This window comes from Macrotis lagotis, chromosome 4 (assembly GCF_037893015.1).
Source record: "Macrotis lagotis isolate mMagLag1 chromosome 4, bilby.v1.9.chrom.fasta, whole genome shotgun sequence".
In the NCBI taxonomy this organism is placed as follows: Eukaryota; Metazoa; Chordata; class Mammalia; order Peramelemorphia; family Peramelidae; genus Macrotis; species Macrotis lagotis.
The window spans coordinates 36,069,774-36,092,288 of record NC_133661.1 but is presented as its reverse complement, the minus strand read 5'-3'; the positions used below and the strand labels follow the sequence as shown (position 1 = coordinate 36,092,288).

At 37.7% G+C, this 22,515-nt stretch overlaps 1 protein-coding gene across 3 annotated transcripts in view; it reads left to right on the top strand.

Moving 5' to 3' along the window:
- The window catches only part of LOC141520739 (cytochrome P450 2C23-like), a 40,501-nt gene extending 31,625 nt beyond the window's left edge, over positions 1 to 8,876 (top strand). For all 3 annotated transcript variants that reach the window (XM_074232526.1, XM_074232525.1, XM_074232524.1), the window contains 4 exons: positions 4,897 to 5,038; positions 6,200 to 6,387; positions 7,773 to 7,914; positions 8,352 to 8,876. In XM_074232526.1, the coding sequence (XP_074088627.1) occupies positions 4,897 to 5,038; positions 6,200 to 6,387; positions 7,773 to 7,914; positions 8,352 to 8,527 (648 nt within the window). In that variant the 3' untranslated portion in view covers positions 8,528 to 8,876. The remainder of the gene's footprint in view (positions 1 to 4,896; positions 5,039 to 6,199; positions 6,388 to 7,772; positions 7,915 to 8,351) is intronic.
- Positions 8,877 to 22,515: the final 13,639 nt, after the last annotated feature.

Here is a 22,515-nt window from a genome sequence, read left to right as displayed (position 1 = left end):
AATATATGTGCAGAAATCCTCAATTTTTAACAATTTATATTTTTATTTATTGAATTATTATATTCAGTATTTAATACTAATTCTATATCTCTAGATCCCTGAATTATTTCATGTCTGGATCTTTAAGATCATTTTGGCTTTTGAGAGTCAATGTGGTCCTTTATTGCTGTCTCTGCATTTTGTTTCAAATTCTCTAGTTTCTAGTCTCAAATCTGCTAATTTCATAATAAGAGAATCTCTACAACTTTAGACACATTATTCATCATATTTATCCATTTAATTTTTTGGGACCTGTTATTATAACCCACACTTCATTCTTGTTCCCTTTAATTCTTTTCTTTTGTGAAACTCTTTAATGATTTCATGCATCAAAATTTGAAAGTCTTTCACAAATATTATTTCACTTGTGCCTCACAACTGGAATTAAGTGCAATTATTCACATTTTATAGAGGAGACATTGGAAGCAGAGGTGAAGTGACTTGTTCAAGGTCACAAAGCTAGAGAGATTTGAAGTAGAATTTGAACTCAGGTCTTCCTGACTCTAAGTACAGCACTCCATCCATAGTAGCACCACCTAACTGCCTCTCATTATTTCTTTATTTCTGAGAGTCCTATAGCATTTAACAACTTTTTTTTCTCATTTATCAGTTATTTTTATAATTGTTCTTAATTATATAGTTTATATTACTATTCTGTTTCCTGATTTATAGATTATTTTATTACTTTTCCTCTTCATGAATTTCACAGAAATTTACAGAAAAATGAACTTATATCTAAACTTTGTCACATTTTTCTTTGAACTACAGTCAGCTTTATTTGTTTTCCAGGCAACATCATGATATGTTTACACCCATTTGGGTCATTCTGTCTTAAAACACTTTCCACTTTCCCCCATGTAACTTGAAAAAATCACTTTATCTCTGTAGGCCACAATTTTCTTTTTTGTAGTGAATGTCTTAGGCCAAATGATCTCTGAACTCCTTTCCAGTTCTGAAATCTATGAGCTTACATATTTCGTGGAATTTGTAAGATGAAGGAGACTTCAACAGTTACTCAATTTTAAGGGTTATCATACAAAAAGTTTAGAATGTTCTTGTTTATCCCTCTCAGGAAATAGAAGTCATAACAAGTAGTGTAAAATTACAGAGAAACATTTCATTTCCACATGAGGGAAATAATATGTCAGACTAAAAAGAAATTCTTCATCAAGTAATAAGTTTCCCCATCTTTGGAAGTCATTAAGCTGAGGCTGTATGACTACATGGTACGTGTGGGAGGGGGTGGGGTTAAAAAGGAAATTTCAGGGTAGGACGGAGTCAAGATGGCAGCATGAAGGCAGGATTTCCCCAAAACTCCTTCTCAAGAAAACCCCAAAGCAGTCAAATTATAACTCTATCCAAAAGTTAGAGGAGTAGAACCCACAGAAAGACTGAGTGATACAATTTCCCAATCCAAGACAGCTTAGAAGTTCTGCAGGAAAGGTGTTTCACCAGGTCAGGGGTTGGCCACAGAGCAATGCAGTCCAGGGATCACTAGGAATAACTTGAAGGGTCAGTGAGAGAATTCTGCTGCACCAGACTGAGTGTGGGAGCACTGACCTCAGAACAGTCCGGCAGCGAGAACCTACAGTGGGAATCAGGGAAGCCAGCCTGCACTTCCAGAACACAACCCACAGATGATAAAGGGATACAGGGATTGAAGAAATCTCTCTGTTCTCCCTGAGGCAGGATTCTGCTGCTTGCCCACACTCAGATCCAGGTTGCAGTTTGACCTTCCATACTAAGATAGCCCAGCAGGGATCTTCCTCACAGCTCCAGGGCAGAAGGGAGCCCTGTGGTCATCTACATATCAAAGCACAGACAAGAGTATAAGACCCTGGAGGAATAAAGGTCCCAGTGGGGTGTCCCAAAAAAACCCTTATGCCTTGGAAGTGCTGTAAATTAGTCTTTGGATGAGGAAATTAGCAAACAAAAGAAAAAGAAAAAGCTGACCATAGAAAATTACTTTGGTCCCATGGAAGATTCAGAAGATGACAAACTTGAAGCTTCTGTATCCAGACCTTCTAAGAGAAATAAAAAATGGGCTCCAGCTATGGATAAGCTCCAAAAGGACTTTGAAAAGCAATTAAAGGAGATGGAGGAAAAATTGTGAGGAGAAATGATAGCAATGGAGATAAATCATGAAAACCAAATCAGCAGGTTGGTGAAAGAAATACAAAAAATACAGAAGAAAATCATATGTTAAAAATCATTTTAGGTCAAATGGATAAAAGCAAAACAAAAGGAAAATGAGAAGAATGTTTTAAAAGCAGAACTGACCAGCTGGAAAAAGAGATTAAAAAGCTCTCTGAAGAAAATAACTCCTTCAAATGCAGAATGGAAGTAAAGGAAGGTGATGACTTTTTGAGAAATCAGAAAGAAGTAAAACTCTTCCAAGAAAATCCAAAAATTAGAAAAAAATGTGCAATATCTCATTGGAAAAACAACCAACCTCTAAAACAGATTCAGGAGAAATAATTTTAAAATTATTATGCTACAAAAATCAAGGGAATTCACCAGTCACCTCCTGAAAGAGATCACAAAAGAAAAACTTCCAGGGATATTATAGCCAAATTCCAAAACTCCCAAGTCAAAGAGAAAATACTAAAAGTTGACAGAAACAAACAATTCAACTACCATGGCTCTATAGCAGCATCTACATTAAGGGCTCATAAGGATTGGAATATGGTATTCCAGAAGGCAAAAAAAATCTTGGTTTACAACTGAGAATCAACTGCCCAGCAAAACTGAACATCTTTTTTTCAGGAGAAAAGATGGACTTTCAATGAAGCAGTGGACTTTTAAACGTTCCTACTGAAACAACCAGAGCTGAACAGAAAGTTTGATCTTCAAGTACAGGACTCTGGTGAACCACAGAGGGGGTGGACAAGAAAGACTAACTATGAGGGTAACCTAGAAGTTCTGCAGGAAAGGTGTGTTTCATGGACCAGAGGTTGGCCACATAGGAAGAAGATATTGATAACTCATATGAACTTTCTCATTTATAAGGGCAATTAGAAGGAGCATAAGGCACAGGAAGGAGTCAAATATAAAGGTATAATATAGTAAAAAAAAGGAGTCAATGGATGATAAAGGAAAGTACTTGAAGGAAGAAAAAGGAGAGGAAGAAGGGGCTAAGATATTTCACATAAGAGTCAAGAAAAACCTGTTTCAATGGACTGGACTGAGTGAAGGAAATGAGGAATAAGTGAGCCTTCATTCTCATCAGTAATGACTCAGAGAGGAAATAGCATACACAAATAACAGAGTATAAAATCTATCTTACCCTAGAGAAAAATGAGAAGAAAGGGATGGGATAAGGGGGAATGGGGAGAGAGGAAGAGGGAATAGGTTATAGAAGAGAGTGAAGGTTGTGGGAAAGGTTATTCCTCCATTACAACATCTTTTTATACAGAGACAGGATGAAAGGGGGGGAGAGAATAGAATAAATGAGAGTGGGGGGGGAGATAGAGTGGAAGGAAATACAGCTAGTAATAGCAACTGTGGGAAAAATAATTGAAGCATCTTCTCTGGTGGAATTATGATAGAGAAGGCAACTCACTCCAGATACAGAACCATTGAAATCTGAACACAGACTGAAGTACATTTTTTTCTCTCTCACTGTTCTTGAAGTTTCTCATCTTGTTGGGGGTAGGGGTAAGGAGGTGAATGTTTATTCTCATAACAAGATTATTGTAATAATATAAAATAAATAAAACTAAGATTGTGAACTTAAAAATGACCTTTATGATCACTGACAGATTGGCTGGATGAAGTTCATTTAATCTACAAAATTTGTAATTTTGTATTTACCAGAAACCATTTCTCTCAATTCTCCATTCTGAAAATCTGATATTCATTCTTGTCACTGTTATTGTTTGATTAGATTGCTGACCTGCTTTGTGATGAAAATAGAACCAAGGGGGTTCACTTACCAGGTTATTAATGTTTTAAGTGAATTACTTAACCAGGTCCTCACCATATTATAAGTATCATAGACATTAAATAGATCACTCAAAGGGATCCAAATCTGTACTGTTACAAATGAGGAAACACATCAGAGGAATTAAATGTCTTTCCTGTGAACAAGTCCATACCTCTTAACTGAAGATAAAGTTTATTCCAAGTCTCCTGATACAAAGTCTATTTCTATCCACTATACCAGATTGTTTGAGACAAAGAAGGCTGACTAAGAAGGGGCAAACCTATGACTGGTCAATGAAAGTATGAGAGTGTTATAAAGGTTCTAGTCTCTTAGGTAAATAAAAGTGAGGGGAGCTCCTGGGATAAATTTTATCGACTTCATAAGGTATGTAATGACTTTTCCTAAGACTTGCATGAATTAGTGCTATAAATGAAGTCAGCAGAATCAAAACAATGTAACTCTAATACCAACATCGGGTGATGATCAAAAATAATGGACTTGTTTATTTCAGCAGTACATTCATCTAAGAAAATAAAGATTTTTGTTGGAAAATATCATCCATAGCTAGAGAAGGGACTATGAAATTTAAATGCAGACCAAAACTTATAATTTTCAATTTTTAAAAGTGATCTGATACATGTTATTTTTCTCTCTAATGCTTTTTCTATTTCTATTTAATTTTTTTCACAACAAGATAAATATATATATATATATATTAACATAGTTATACATGTATAAGCCTATATTAGAATGCTTTTTGTCAAGGGAAGAAGGAGAGAAGGAAGGGAGAAAGTGAAAAGTGAAATTCAAAACCTTGAAAACATGATTGTTTGAATGTAGTTGGAAAAATACATTTTTAAATATTTTTCAAAAATTAATGACTTTCCCTGCTGTCTCTCATTACTTCATTTATTTTTTAACCACTCCTTTAGGAAAAAGGGAATCCCCAGTCTAAATTTGACTTGGAGAATCTAACAATGACTGGAGCAAATTTATTTTTTGCTGGAACAGAGACAACCAGTAGTACTCTAAGATATGGCCTGCTGCTTATTCTACAACATCCTGAAATCCAAGGTAACGTCCAAGAATTGCCACACATGCGAACGAAGATTGTTTTCGAGGCCCTGTACCTTGCTCCTTAACTGGCTTTCCCATTGCTTCTTTTGCCTACATAACAATGACACAGATGAGTAAGCGATTCAGAAAGTAGCATATATAAGAAAACAGAACACTTGGTCAGGGTCTGATAGTTCTTTAGTTCTGTGAAGGTCTGTCCTGGGGAATTTAATTCACTTTAACAAACATATATAAAGCTCCTTTTATGTGCACTGCATTCTATGCATTAGGATATAAAGACGCAAATGCAATATCCCTTTTCCTCTAGGCTGTACATTTCTTCTAGGCTTCTGGGTCCAAGGAAGCAGAGCTAGGATCCATGAAGAGAAGTTATAAATTGACAAATGGAGGCTTCAAATAAGGAAAGGTTTGCCAACAATTAAAGGTCTTCCAAAACCCATTCAGCTACCCCAGAGGTGGAGAGCTTTTCCTTATTGGAGGTAGTCAAGCAAAGTCACTGGATGACTCTTTGTTCATTCCACTAGAAACAGGATTCCTGTTTCAGTTTGGGTGGCCACTGAAAATGAGTAATTTCTAATGCTGAGATTCTATGCCTCAGCAATTTGGAATATCAAAACAGGAGCTGAGATACTTAACTGGTGAATGGTTTAAAGGATGATAACGTTGTCACCAGCACTATCAAATACAAATAAAGATAAAAGCTTTCTCTGATAATAATAGCTATCAATATAAAGGATGTAAAGCTTACAAGTCACTTGACACATTATTTCATTTGATGCCTCCTAAGTAAGGTAAAATTATGTCCATTTTACAAATAATAGGATAACAGATGTTGAGATGTACAGAATCTTAGAAGACATGTAATTTATGATCCTTAGATTTCAGGTGAGAAAATGAGGCTCAGAGAGAGATATATAATGGCTTGTCTGAATTTACCCAAATGGTGTCTAAAGAAAACATCTATTACCTAAGCCACAGGAAATTATCTTATTGCTGCTACAATAGTCTTTACATCCCTGATGGGGTAAAAGGAGAACATTAATCCCATATGAGAATCATCTTAGGTCATATTACCAGGTAGATACTCCACACAAAATCTATTGGGAATTCCCTGGACACAGGGAAGTTCAGTGGTTATTGCTGCTTTTGTTCCTACAGCAAAAATTCATGAGGAAATTGATCATGTGATAGGACATAATCGAGTTCCTTCTATAAAAGACAGACAAGATATGCCCTATACGGATGCTGTGGTGCATGAAGTGCAAAGATTCATTGACCTCCTACCTCTTAATGTGGCACATGCAGTGACCCGTGACATCCAGTTACAACAATATGTACTCCCAAAGGTCAGTAATCCTGGGACAATGGGATCTAGTATTGGAGAACATGCCATGTAGTCCAGTAATCCCATGTGAAGTTCTCCTTAAGACTATCTTTAGTTTTATTCAGCTAATTTGATGCAGTGATGAATGAAGAATGAGTGGAAAGTATAAAATTTTTCTCAATCACCATATCAACATTGTGGAAAAGAGTGTATAAGGAAAATTATAGAGTGAAATTGCTGGAGAAATTGCTCTTTATGTCATTTCCTCATTCTAGACATTGAAGTAGATTGTGTAAATATTTTTTTCGGTCCCTTTGTGTAGATGGAAATACAAAATCTAACCTCAAATGACGTACCCAAGATCTTATTGTAATTGTTGGAGCTGAGACTAGAATATAGGAATTTAAACCCTGATACACTGCTCGGCATTACTAAGTAAATATTTGTTGACAGCAATTAAATGAGATTGAAGTTTCCTAGCAATAGCTCAGCAGAACTATTCTCCCTCAAAGAAACAAGGGAACATTCCTCCTAATTTTACTTTTAATATACTACCCCTAAGGCCTTGTTCATTTCAAATCATCAATACTTCAGTAAGAATCTACTCTGTGAGAATTGTAGGCCCAAATGTTGGTGACACAAGGCAAGAATAGAAGGATGCTTGACAATTTTGAGGACTTAGACTTCTGGAGAATGTCCAATTTGGTACCAGAATAGTTCACCAAAAGTATCAATTCTTTCCTTCAGAATAAAGTTGTAGTTTGATTGACAGAGTGGCTTCCTGCTGAAGAAACTCCCTCAGGAGAAAATATGGTCTGTCCCTAGAGTCTTCTTTTACCTAAAGTTTTACCTAGGGCACTGACAATTCACTGACCAGAGAATCACAAATATTGGTATAAACATAAAATATAGATCAAGGACCTGAAAGGAGAGAGAACTCAATCAGCTCAGGGTCTTAGCCAATGCTTCCTGTGGGAGGGCAGGGCGAGGGAAGAAACCCAAGTCCATCTGTAAAGATAGCTAGGCATTCTAAAAGCCTGAAGTGATCAGTAGTGTCTTTTAGACTTGAGAAATAGCCATAATAAAGTCATGAGGATGAGAGAGAGAGAGAGAGAGAGAGAGAGAGAGAGAGAGAGAGAGCCTTGTTGATAGGCAAAAGCCATTGGACAACTTTAGATGGAACCCGAAGAAGGGCATGATGGGCACAGTAATGGTGACATCAATCTTGAAAGGAAGTTGTGAACCTATGCGGATTCTCAGTAGGTTGACTTAACAGTGTATGCCATATAGAAAGAATTTTGCCTTTTGAACCAGAGATGATGGAGAGCCACAGAATATTGTTGAAACTGGCCAACAAAGAATATCTGTGATGATAACTAATGTCCTCTTGGAATTTCTTCCCTCTAGGGCACAACAATCTTCCCACTGCTCTCCCCAGTCTTGTGGGACAGCAAAGAGTTTCCCAACCCTGACCTGTTTGATCCCCAGCACTTCCTGGATAAGAATGGGAAATTCAAGAAAAGTGACTACTTCATTCCGTTTTCCATTGGTAAAAAGAATCCCTTCCCTTTTCTCCTCTCAGTTTGAGTAGGGATCCCTGTCCCATCTCCCACCTGCCTCTGTCTAAGCCTTCTCCTTTCAGTTATGAGGATACATCACCCATTGTGACTTGTGTAAAAAGGTCATTTCTAATATTCCCATGAACCGGCTTCTCATCAGATTAATTAAATTTCTTGACTGGTTCACTAGCCACATTCGATTGCAAAATCCACTGCACAAGGGCTCACTCTAGGAAGAATGGTGTAAAGAGTGAATGACTTCTTGCCCCTAGGGACCATTAAGGTTTGAAATATAATTTTTCCCACCTACAGACTTCTCTTTTATTCCTTTCCCCACCAATGCCCTCATCCAATGAGTCTGTTTCACTTTGGCTGATAATGTGATATTGAATGAAGTTTTCTAACCACCATTTTTGTTTCTTTCCAGGAAAACGGTCTTGTCTTGGAGAGGGCCTGGCAAGGATGGAGCTCTTTTTGTTCTTTGCCACCATTCTACAGAACTTCACTCTCAAATCAGTTGGAAATCCAAATGAAATTAAGAACAAACGTGGTGGAGTCACCAATCTTCCACCATGGTATCAAATATGCTTTCTTCCACGCTAAGGAAGAAGTCAAAGTTAATTGGTAAATTAGCATACAGGTTTCACATTCTGGACTCAATTATCTCATTTTGACTGGAATTCCCTTGAAGAAATGAAATTTTCACCTATTGGCTTAAATGCATCTTAATTTTGAAAGACTTGTACGGTTAACAGAGGATTTTCTATGTCATTGATTTATTGTTCTGCCTTATAAACATTCATGTGCAGCCCTCTGATCAATGACTATGGCCATGTGACTAATATTATTTTGTTCTTTTCTTTTTCAAATATCATCAAGGATGATCTTATTACTTATCATATAATTCATATTTGTGAATTTTGGGTACAATAAACATGGTTGTGTTTCATAACTCCTGATGTGTAATTGTGTGCCTACTCTTCCATAAAATGAAGATTCTTGATTTGAGAAGCACTGTAATTATATGGAAATAGACCTGTCTTTGTGGGCAGAGGACCTAGAATCAATTTAAACTCTAATCCCACCAAGTTGTGTAGCCTAGAACAAATCACTTCATTTTTTCCCTTAGAATAGACTCTGTGCTGGAGCAATTAGGTGGCATAGTGGATGGAGCATTGTCCCTGGAGACAGGAAGATCTGAGTTCAAATCTTGCCTCAGACCTTAATAATGACCTAGCTGTGTGACCTTGGGCAAGTCACTTAACTCTATTGCCTTGCAAAAAAGTAAACCAAATTCTTCATTTCCATAATGAAAGCTATATTGCAGTGACTTAGAATTCCTTAGTGCCTCTCCATCAATGATACTTTAAGGATCAGTGGAGATAGTCAATCCACCTATCCATGCTTTAGTGAACAATTTCAATGGTTACATTCATAGGAGAAGCATCCTCTGGTGACAGCTAATCTAGTGATGGACTTCTCTGCTGCTGACCAGAATGACCATCAAGTGACTAAGTTGCAGTCCATGGATAGATATATAAATTATTAATTTTGAAGAATTTTCAAGGATTTGCCTCCTAACCAGGCAACATCATCTCTATGCAATAAGAAAACACAATATATCATTCCTTCAAGGTCTTGTGATTTTTTTTGGTCAAATCCCACAGAAGGTCAGATAACAACTCTAACTCAGTAGCTAAATCTGAAGGAGTTGCTTAAAGTTCTTAGACTTCATGAGCCTTATATATAGCAACACAGCTCTAAACTATTAAAAGTAGACATTTATTTTTCAGAATTTAGTCCAAAATTTTGTATACTGTAACACATTTCCATGTCTTCCTGCTGCTTGACCTTATGTGAACTTTTTCTTTGCTTCCATGCTTCCTTGTTTCCTGTCAAGGTCTTCATTATTCTCTTGCATCACTCTCTTCTTTTCAGCCTCTTTACCTAATAGTGAACCAATTTCATCTTCAAGTGACCTTCATGTAAAAGTTCTTTGTTCTTTTGACATGTATCACTTGCTAACTTTCTTTTAGGTTTTTGCAAGGCTAATGGGATTAAGTGGCTTGCCCAAAGCCACACAGCTAGGTCATTATTAAGTGTCTGAGACCAGATTTGAACCCAGGTACTCCTGACTCCAAGGCTGGTGCTTTATCCACCACGCCACCTAGCCGCCCCACTTTCTAACTTTCAAAAAGGAATTGTTCCTACCACTTGACTTCTCTATTACTATTGGTTTGCTCCTGAATATAGAACTCCTCCCTGATTCCCTGCATCCTTGCTCTCAGCACCTCTTCTAAGATTTCTTTTTTCTGGTTATATTTTTCATTTATTTATTATTTTATTTTTTCCTAGTAACATGGTAAAAATTTTTTTTACATTCATTTAAAAAATGTTCTGTTTTCTTCCTTCCTCCTTCTTCAAAACTTTGTATTGAGAAGGCAAACAATTACTAGATGAGTTACAAAAAGTATGGATTGTTTCTCTTCTACATGTCCTAATTATGACCTAACAATTATTAGCAAGAAAACACAGGTGGTCCATCAGCCAATCACATGCCATTTGTGGAACATTCTTCACAACCAATGGAGAAGTTTTGAAAACTATCCATGAGTTCACGTATCTTGGCAATCTACTTTCCAGGGAGGTACACATTGAAAAACAGGTTGACACACACATTGCCAGAGCTAGTTCAGTATTTGGGAGGCTCAGAAAGCAAGTGTGTAAGAGAAGAGATATTTGACTACCAAACTGAGTATCTATAGAACCATTTTCTGAAAAACATTGCTTTTAAAAATTTTTTTTAAAAAGCATTGCTTTTTACCTGTGAAACCTCCACAGTCTACAAGCAGCAAGCCAGGAAACTGAATCCTTTCCATTTATATTGTCTTAGGAAGATTCTGAAGATCATCTGACAGGATAAGATAGTAGACACTGAAGTCCTTTCTCAAATTAAACTGCCAAACATTTAAACATTACTAAAGAAAGCACAAGTCTGATGTTTGAATGCCAGATATATGGTTGCCAAAAATACTATCTTATGGAAAACTCACATAAGGCATGCAATCTTGGAGGTGCAGATAGGGGGGATCATAAAAATGGTACAAGAACACTTTGAAAGTCTCTCTTAAGAATTTTGGAATTGATTTACAGTATGGAAGATACTAGCCCAAGGCCCCCCATCATATTACACTCTCAGCAGAGAGGGTGCTGTGCTCTATGAGCAAGGCAGAATGGAAGCAACTCAAAAGAAATGTGAAATATATATGTTTTGGGGATCCATCCCAGGTATTCACATGGACTATTTGTACCTGATGATATCGTAAATCATTCTGATCTTCTATTGGTCTGATCAACTCAAATTTTGAAACACCAAAGGAGGAGGAGGGGGGAGGAAAAGAGGAACTGACAGAAGGAAGGGAAGAAGAAGGGACTAAGGGAAAGAGGAAAGAAAGGGGAGGGGTTATATAAATGGGTAAACACACTGAATGAAATGGTATTCAGAAGCAAAATACTGGGAAATATGAATAAGGTGAAAAATGGGAAAAAATACAGAGGGAAAATAGCCTGGAGGGCAATAAAGAATTAGTTATAACTTTGAAGGTTAATAGAATGAACTCTCCCATAAACCCTAAGCAGATAGCAGAGTGGATGAAAAACCAGAATCCTACAATATACTGCTTACAAGAAACTCATTTGAAGCAGAGATATACATACAGCATTAAGTTAACATGAATTCTCCTAACTGATGAGCATTCCCTCAATTTCCAATTTTGCACATGTGATATTTTTACCCTTTTCATGATCTCTTCTGGAGCTATATTATTTCTTGAAATATTTGTTCCCCTCCCCCCAAGCTTATCTACTTTCATATTTCCCCCCTCCCCCCACCCCTATACTTAACCTCTTGTTAAGTGAAACACCAGATGCTGATATAATTAACTATAAGAATCTTGAAGACCTCTATGTATTAGAAGGCTCTGAAGGTCTCTCACTGAGAACTTTACAAAGGGCTATAAGTAACAGACACACTGACTTAGGTCCTGGTAGTTTATGATGTCCTCATTAAACGAGGTGGTTAGCAGCATGTGATTAAAGTGAGTCATAGTATAATACCCCTTAGTTGAAGTGAACACTCCTGGTTTTTTTTTCCAGGGCTTTCTGTCTGAAAAATATTGTTGTGATCTTGGATCCTCTTCAATTGAGAGACAAGACCCAATTATACCCCTATCCTTTAGGTTTAAGCTCTTCAATTATATTCTACCCTCTAATTTTTCCATAAAGAAGTAAATTCTAAAGAATTAGAATTACAACATCTCTCCTTTTAGGGACCAACTTTTGTTTAAAACAATTTTGTTTTTTCAGCCCCCCTTTTCATTGACCTTTTTTAATGGAATTCTTTGGTCATGTATTTGGTGATTGAATCCTTTTCAGTTCTGGTATTTGTATCAGGAAATTCTGGAAGTCCTGTATTTCACTGAAAATTCATCTTTTCTCCTGACAATTTATGCTGAATTTTGCAGGGTAGTACATTCTGGGTTGTAATCCCAGGTCCTTAGTTCTCAAAAATATGTTATTACAGTTCTTCCAGTCCTTCAGTGTTGAGGCTGATAGGTCTTGTCTTAATCTGATTCTGTTCCCTTTGCATTTGAATTGTTTTCTTTTTGCTGTGTGCAATATTCTCTCTTTTATTTGAAGGTCTGAAATTTGGCAATTATAGTCCTTAGAGTCTGTACCCAGGGGTCGCTTTCTGGAAGGATTCTGTGGATTCTTTCAATTGTTATATTATTAGCATGTCTTAGTAGATTGGGGTTGTTTTCCCTTATAATTTCTTGCATGACATTTTCCAGGTTCTTTTGTTGGTCCAGGCTTTCTAGGAGTTCAATGATTCATAGATTGTCTTTTCTGTATCTATTTTCCAGGTCATTCATTTTCCCTAGAAGGTACTTTATATTTTCTTCAATTTTTTAGCCTTATCAAAGAGTTAAAAATCAAGTCATAGGATAGAGAAATGAGCAAACAACAAAAGGAAAATATCTGACTATAGACAATTACTTTGATCCCATGGAGTCTGAATCCAAAGCCTCTGAGCAAAATATCAATTGGTCTCAGGCAATGGAAGAGCTAAAAAAAAATTTGAAAATCAAATAAGGAAAGTAGAGGAAAACTTGGGAAGAAAAATGAGTGATGCAGGAAAATCATGAAAACTAAGACAGCATCTTGGTGAAGGAGAAACAAAAAAATTACTGAAGAAAATAACCTCTTAAAAACCAGATTAGGTCAAATGCAAAATGCAGTCCAAAAATTCAATAAGAAGAAGAAAGCTTTAAAAAGCAAAATTGGGGAGGCGGAGCCAAGATGGTGACAAGAAGGGATCAAGTCTTAGGAGCTCTCTGATAAAACTAATCACCTAAGGACTCTAACTAAACTTTCGAGAGAGAACCCACAAAGGGAACCATTGAGGCAGTTCTCCTACTCAAGGAAACCTGGAAAAGAGCAGAAAGGCTCTCTCCCAAGGTCGGAGGGGTGGCCCACCAGAGCAAAACAACTTCAGCCTCCGGAGGCAGCCCCAGGGTGCTGGGAGTCTCAGCTCACAGCAGTGGGGGAGTCTCCTGAGCTGCACCCCAGGGTGCACCAGCACAAAGTAGGGAAACAGAGGGGGACCTCTGCCAGAGTGAGCATGTGGAGCCCAGCCCTCGGGGCACACAGGGAGCAGCTTGGTCTTTCTGCAGCCCAGAGCTGGAAACAGAAGCAGGTGGAGCTGGTAAGCAGGAGCCCCCAGGGCATGAGCCCATTGAGCTGAAGGAGGGGAGTGAAGAGAGACTGCAGAGCTCTGTCCTCTGCCCCTGGAACAGGACTCTGGGGCTCTGACCACATTCAGATCCTGATCCCAGTCTAGGCCCCCCCATAGAACAGCAGAGCCCCTCCCCCACCTCAGTCCCGTGGCAGAGGGAGGTGCTTATGGTCATTCACAGACCAGGAGGGAGGACAGACCCTCACACCTTGAGACCCTTGTGGGAGTGCCCCAAAAGCTCAGGAAGCATCCCCAAAGCAGGCCCAGGCTGGGAAAATGAGCAAGCAGAGAAACAAAAGGAAGACTATTAAGAAATATTTTGCAAATGAGCCCAAGAAGGATCAAAATACTCAGTCTGAAGATGAGGAAGCACAAGCTCCTGCATCTAAAGACTCCAAGAAAAACAGAAATTGGGCTCAGGCTATGACAGAGCTCAAAAAAGACTTTGGAAATCAAATGAGGGAGTTGGAAGAAAAACTGGGAAAAGAAAGGAGAGAGAGAGAGAGAGAGAGAGAGAGAGAGAGAGAGAGAGAGAGAGATAGATGCAGGAAAAACATGAAAATAAAGTCAGCAGCTTAGTCAAGGAAATCCAAAAAAAAATGCTGAAGGAAAAAAGCATGCTAAAAACCAGCTTAGGTCAAATGGATAAAACAGTTCAAAAAGTTATTGAGGAGAAGAATGCTTTAAAAAGCAAAACTGGCCAGATGGAAAAAGAGATAAGAAAACTCTCTGAGGAGAACAAATCCTTCAGACAAAGAATAGAATTCAGGGACATTGATGAATTTACCAGAAATCAGGAATAAATACTTCAAAACAAAAAAATGAAAAATTAGAAGAAAATGTGAAATATCTCATTGAAAAAACAACTGATATGGAAAACAGACTTAGGAAAGATAATTTAAAATTATTGGAATACCTGAAAGTCATGATCAGGAGAAGAGCCTTGACATCATTTTCAAAGAATTACTACAGGAAAATTGCCCTGATATTCTAGAAGCAGAGGGCAAAATAGAAATGGAGAGAATCCACTGATCCCCCCGAGAAAGAGATCCCAAAAAACCAACCCCTAGGAATATTATAACCAAGTTCCAGAACTCCCAAGTCAAAGAGAAAATATTACAAGCCGCCAGAAGGACACAGTTCAAATATCGTGGAACTGCAGTCAGGATCACACAGGATTTAGCAGCAACTACATTGGAACCTCGTAGGGCTTGGAATACAATATACTGGAAGGCAAAAGAGCTTAGAATGCAGCCAAGAATGAACTACCCAGCAAGGCTGAATGTCCTCTTCCAGGGAAAAAGATGGACTTTCAATGAACTAGGGGAATTTTAAATGTTCCTTTTGGAATGGCCAGAGCTGAACAGAAGGTCTGATCTTCAGATACAGGACTCAAGTGAAGCATGGAGATTGGAGGAGAGGGGGGAAATATGAGGGACTTAATGAGGACGAACTGCATGTATTCCTGCATAGAAAAATGACACTGATAATACTCATATGAACCTTCTCAGTTAATAGAGCAGGTAGAGAGAGCTTTTATAGTTGAAGCACAGGAGAAAGCTGAATTCGAAGATAAAATATGGTGTAAAAATGGAGTCAATAGAAAAAAAGGAAATGGAATGGGAGAAAGAAAAAAGGAGAGGAGGAATAGTCCAAGATATTTCACATAAGATTTTTTTTTATTACAATGAGCTATTGCAATGATATGGAAGGGGGGAGGCAAGGGGGAATGAGGGAACCTTTGTTCTCATCAGAGATGGCTAGGAGAGGAAACAGCAAATATACTCAATGGGGTATAGACATCTGGAGTAAGAAGGAGGGGGGAGCAGGGGGAAGGGGTGGGGATGTGAATACAGGAGAGAGGATGGACCGTGGGGGGAGAGTGGTCAGATAGAACACATTTTCTTCCTTACTTCTTGCAAGGGGCTGGGAATGGAAGGCCTGCCCAGGACCATGGGGCCAGGTGGATGCTGGGCTTAAGGGGTGGTATGGGGGCTCAGGGCTTCTTGGCCCCAGCACCAGGGATCTGTATGCTGAGCCAGTCACCAACCCTACAGCAGAGTCAGAGTGAAAGGAGAGAGAAAATATAGTACATGGTGGAGAAATAAGAAAGGAGGGAGTTGCAATCAGCAATGGCAACAGTGGAAAAATATGGAAGTAACTTTTGTGATGGACTTATCATAAAGAATGTGATCCACTCATGACAGAGTTGTTGGTGTTGGAACAAAGACTCAAGCACATTTTTTGTTATTATTATTTGGGTGAGGGTGCAGGGCAAGTGGGGCTGGATGGCCTGCCTGGGGCCACATAGCAGGGTGATCTTTGGGTGTCTGGGGCCGGATTTGGACCCAGGTGCTCCTGGCTCAAGGGCCAATGCTCTGTCTGCCACCCAGCCACCCCTACTATTATTACTATTTTATTTTATTTTGGGTCTTTTTTTTCTTTTCTTTTTTTTTTTTTTTTTTGGTTTTTGCAGGGCAGTGGGGATCGGGTGGCTTGCATGTCACATGGCTGGGTGATTGTTGGGTTTACGAGGCTGGATATGGAGTCGGTTGCTCGTAGCTCCAGGGCTGGTGCTTCGTCCATTGTGCCACCTGGCCATAACTACAATTATTACTATTATTTTTTATTTTAATTTTTTTCTCTACCCTTTACTTTTTTCACCCAAGCAAGTCTATCTATATTCGTGGGGGAGGAGGGGTATTTTGTTTACTTGTAAACAAGAATATTTTATTTATGTAAAAAAAACATTTGTGCAAAATGAGAATAAAAAAAGAAAAAAAAAGCAAAATTGGCCAGATGAAAAAGAGATAAAAAAGTTCTCTGAAGAAAATAATTCCTTCAAATGTAGAATCAAGTCAAGGCAAGTTGATGAATTTGTGAGAAATCAGAAAATAATAAAAGAAAATAAAAAGGCGAAAAACAAAAAGGAAATATTTCACCAAAAAAACAACTGACCTGGAAAACACATTCAGGAGAAATTATTTTTAAAAATATAGGCTACCTGAAAGTCACAATCTGTTGTGGTCCACTCTGGGCAGCCAGGTCTCAGTCTAATTCACACAACTCTTCGGGGAGCTCTGCCGGACATGTCCCACATGTTCAATAATGAAAGTCAGCCAGTGAGAGATAAGCAAGGAGTTTATTGCAGGTATATGCTACATCTCTGACTCACATAGTTGAAATAAGGGTATATATAAGCCTAGTCCCCTTGTATCAGCATCCCTCATCTCCAGGCCTGTGGCAGTATAACCGGTATGCCACAAAAGGCCTGTATCCTGGAAAAATGTGGAATCTTCAACAAGATAAAGATGAAAGGTAGAGAGATAAGGACCAGAACTCCTTCCTGGTACACTTGAACAAGATGAGGATGAAAGGCAGAGGGATAAGGACAAAAGGTCCTTCCTGAGAATATTCAACAAGATAAGGATGAAAGGCAGGAGAACAAAGAGAGAGAAGGGCCAGAGCTCCTTCCTGAGTTCAGAGCACTCTGGTATGGACATTCCTGTTGTCCCAGGTCTCAATGACTCTCAGGATGAACTCCTCATGGCCACATACTCTATCTATTATCCCCTTACAACAATCAGGAAAAGAATCTGGACTTCATTTTTTAAAGAAATTTTTCAGGAAAATTGCCCTGATATTCTAGAAGCAGAGGGTAAAATAGAAATTGAGAGAATCTACTGACACCTCCTGAAAGAAATCAAAAATAAAAACTCCTGGGAATATTATGGTGAAATTACAGAACTCCCAAGTCAAGTAGAAAATATTACAAGTAACCAAAAAGAAACAATTCAAACACAATGAAGCTACAATCATGATTAAACAGGATTTAGTAGCTCCTACATTAAAGAGTCATAGGGCTTGGAATATAAGCCAGAAGATTAAAGAACTTGGATTACAATTGAGAATCAGCTATTCAACTAAACTGAAATACACTTTCAGGGGAAAAGATGGTCATTCAATGAAATCAGGGAATTTCAAACTTTGTTGTTGAAACAATCAGAGCTGAATAGGAAGTTTGATCTTCTAGCACATGACACAGGGCAAGTACAGAAAGAGTGGAAAGGACAATTCATGAGAGATCTAATGATGCTAAACTGCTTGCATTCCTGCATGGGAAGATGATAGTGATCACTCATATGCACCTTCTCATTTATTAGGGCAGTTAGAAGTAGTACATTTAGACAAGGCACAAAAGGGAGCTGAATATGATGATGAAATATATTTTAAAGATGGAGTTACTATCTGAGAAAGGAATATGCTAGGAGAAAGGGAAAGGGGAGGTACAATGGCCTAAGATATTTTATGCAAAAGAGTCAAGAAAAAGCTTTTGCAATGGACTGGAAGGGAGGAAGAGGAGGGTAATAGTGAGCTTTCATTCTCATCAGAAGTGGTTCTGAAAGGGAATAGCATAGATACTCAACAGCAAAATAGAAATCTAATTTACTATACAGGGAAAAAAGAGGAAAGGGATGAGAGAAAGGGGAAAAGGGGAGTGGACAGGGTCTGTAGGTAATAGAAGAGAGGGAAGATATGGGAGAGAGTAGTCAGATACAAAACACATTTGAGGAGGGAAAAAGTGAAAGGAGAGAGAGAATAGAATGAATAGTGGTAGAGAGGAATAGGAAGAAGGAAAATGCAACTAGCAATAGCAACTGTGATAAAATATTGAAGCAACTTCTTTTATGGACTTATTTTAATGAATGTGATCCTTCACATAGATAGAGCTGATGTCTGAACACAGATTGAAGTACACTTTTTTCCCTTTCACTTTAATTTTATTGAGGTTTCTCTGTCTTTGTGGAAGGAGGGATTATGTTTACATTTACAACAAGACTATTGTAGTAATGTGAAAAGAATAAATAAAAGAATCTGAAAAAAGAAGACAAAAATTACTCAAGAAAACAACAACTTAAAAAATAAAGTAGGTCAAATGGAAAAATTCATTCAAAAAAATCTTGCATAGTAGATTGAACATATGGAAAAATAAACACTGATGAAAATAATTCAATAAAATGAAAATTGGACTCTTTTTCACAATGACTTCATGAGAAATCAGGAAACAATAAAATGAAACTATAAGAATGAAAAAAATAGAAGACATTGGGAAATACCTCATTGGAAAAACAATTGACAAGGAAAATAGATCCAGCAGAGCTGATTTAAAATTATTGAAGTGAAAGAAACATATAGAAAAAAAGAACCTAGACATTATTTTTCAAGGAATTTACAAGGAGGGTTGGCTAGGTGGTGCAGTAGATAGAGCACTGGCCCTGGAGTCTGTAATACCTGGGTTCAAATCTGATCTCAGACATTTAATAATTACCTAGCTGTGTGGCCTTAGACAAGTCACTTAACTCCATTGCCTTGCAAAAACCCAAAGAAAATAGAAAAGAAGGGGTGGCTAGGTGGTGTAGTGGATAAAGCACCGGCCCTGGAGTCAGGAGTACCTGGGTTCAAATCTGGTCTCAGACACTTAATAATTACCTAGTTGTGTGGCCTTGGGCAAGCCACTAAACCCCGTTTGCCTTACAAAAAAACCTAAAAAAAGGAAAAGGCAAGGCAAGGCAGGGCAGGGCAAGGCAGGGCAAGGCAAGGCAAGGGAAGGGAAGGCAAGGCAAGGCAAGGCAAGGGAAGGGAAGGCAAGGCAGGGCAAGGCAACACAAGGCAGGGCAGGGCAGGAGGGCAGGGCAGGGCAGGGCAAGGCAAGGTGGGGCAGGGCAGGGTGGGGCAGGGCAGGGCAGGGCAGGGCAGGGCAAGGCAAGGTAAGGCAAGGCAAGGCAAGACAAGGCAAGGCAGAAACTTACAAGGAAAACTACTCTGATGTTCCAGAGCCAGAGGGTAAAATTCAAATTGAAAGCATTCACTAATCACCTCCAATAAAGATGTTGCAAAATGAAAGCTTCCGAAAATACTATAATCAAATTTCAGAACTCTGACATCAGCAGGTTAAAAAAAAATCCAAACAATTTAAGTATTTTGAAGTCAGAGCCAGGATAATACAAACTTTTACAATGAAGGATTGCAAGACCTGGATTATGATATTCTGGAGGACAAAGGTGTGAGGATAACAATCAAGAGTCACCTATCAGCAAAACTGAGTTTACTCCTTCTGGGGGAAAAGGACATTCAATGAAATGGAGAAGTTTCAAAAATTCTTGATGAAAAGACCAAAAATGAAGAGAAAACACAACTTTCAAATATAGGATTTCAGAGAAGCATTAAAAGGGAAACAGGAAAGGGAAATCATAAGGGACTTAATAAAATTAAAATACTTCCATTTCTTATGAGGACTTTCACATTTTTAGGGGTTTGAAGGAGTATATATAGAAAAATGACACATGTGTAAATTGAATACAAGGATTGATATCTAAAAAATAAAATTAAGGGATGAGAGAGGAATGTACTGTGAGAAAGGGACAGGAAGTAGTAAAATGGAGTATATAATCTCACAAAAAAGCATCACAAAATGTCATATTCTTGGAATGGGAAAATGAAGTGAGGGAGAGCAACCAAACCTTTATCTCATCAGCACTGACTCAAAAAGAGAATAACACACATTGACTTGAACATAAAAATCTATCTTACACTACAAGGAAAGCAGATAGGAAGGGGAGAAGAGGAGGTGAAAAGAGTGGGTAGATTGGAGTAATAGGTAGTTAGAAATAAAACACTTGAGGTTAGATAGACTTAAATGAAGAAGTGAAAAGAATAAACAAATTAATAAATAAGGTGAAGGGACATAAAGTTATATATGGTAACTGTAAAAGAAATTTTCAAGCAGGTATCTCTGATAAACATTTTTCTTTTTTCATACAGAAAGAAAATTGAGTCAAATTTATGAAACTAAGAACCATGATCCAATTGATAAATGTTCAAATGATATGTTTTTATGTCTTTTCTAAAAAAGATTTCAAATAAAGCAATCAGGACTATCTATAACCATTTAATAAAATACTCTAATTCAGTATTGATTGGAGAAATGTAATTTAAAATTCTGAGATACTAACTCATAAATATAATTTGACTAATAGTACAGAAAAATCAATGATAAATGTTAGAGACAATTTTGGGAAAATGAGATAATATATTCTTGGTAGAATTGTAAACTGATTCAGCCATTTTGAAGAGCAGTTTAGGAATATACCCAATGAACTGTCATTCTATGTATACACTTTGACCTACCAATAACCGCTATTAGGACTATAACCCAAAAGAGATATAAAACAAAAAGGTAAAAGAATGTATAGATGTTTATAGCGATTCTTTTCTAGAAATTGAAGGGATCCTTATCGATTGGGGAGAGCTGAATAGATAATGGTATGTGACTGTGATGGAATACTATTCTTCTGGGGGAAATGATGAGCAATATGCTGTCAGAAAAGACTTAAATGAGTTGATACAAATCATAAGGGACTTATGTACAAAGTAAAAATAATATTGTAAGATAATCAGCTATGAATGATTTAATTTTTATCAGCAACATAGTGTGTTTAGGTACCCTAAACTTATGCATTTCATGTCTTCTTTGAGTTGCTTTAATTCTGCTTGCTCATAGAGCACAGCATCCTCTCTGATGAGGGCAGGTCATGTTGGGTGGACCTGTGCCACTGTCTCCCATATTGCTCAATCAATTCCAAAGTTCATAAGAGAGACCTTGAACTTGTTCTCTTACCATTTTTCTGAATCCTTACCCCACTCTCATGGTGCTTACCCTCTGTGAGTACTCCATAAGTAGTTTTTTTTTTGTCAATTATGTGTTTGTTCAAACAACATAGCCAGTACATCAGAGTTATGCTCTCTGTACCATTGTATGAATCCTTGATAGTTTGCCTCAAGAAAGGACTCAGTTTCTGGTATCTTATCCTATCAGGCGATTTTTCAGAATTTCCCCAAGACAAGATAAATGGAAGCAATTCTGTTTTTTTCTGGAATGTTTCTGAAAGTTTCCTGGCATGGTGCTGGCAGACTGTTGAGGTTTCACAGATATATAGTAATGAGGTCAGCACACTGCTTCTCTAAACCTCCAGTTTGGTAGTCAGACTAATAGTTTTTCTCTCCCACATTTATTTTCAGAGTCACCCAAACATTGAAGTAGCTCTGGCAATGTGTATGTCAATCTCATTATCAATGTGTACACCCCAGGAAAGTATACTACCAAAGGAAGTGAACTCATCCATAGTATTCAAAACTGGCTCCACATATGGATGGTGCAGGGATGTTTTTCTTGCTGTTAATTGTTAGACCAAAATTAGCACAAGCAGAAAAGAAACAATTCATACTTTTTGTAACTTCTATTGCAATTGCTTGCTTTTTCAATGAGAGACTTTGGAGAAAATTTGGAACTCGAAGTTTTAAAAATGAATGCTTTTAAACTTGCTTTTAAAATTAACTGGGAATAATTAAATGCTAAATAAATGAAAAATATAAGCATGAAATAGAAATCTTAGTATAAATGTTGAAAGGAGGGAGTATAGTGAATCAGAGAATAGCTTTATATTCAATAGTAAACCTATAGTAATAGAGAAGACAAATGGTGGGAGTACTTCCTTGTTCAAATTTAGTAAGTGATACATGTCTACAGAGAGTAAATGCAAAAAGTGTTTCTACATCAAGGTCATTGAAGATGAAATTGACCCACTATTAGGTCAAGAAGCTAAAAGGAGGAACGTGATGCAAGAGATACAATGAAGACCTGTGAAAGTGGGGAAGAATGAAAGTGAAGGAGAAAGCATGCAGAATATTGGAGCCACAGGAAGATATGGAAATATGCTATAATGGATAGCCTGTTGGA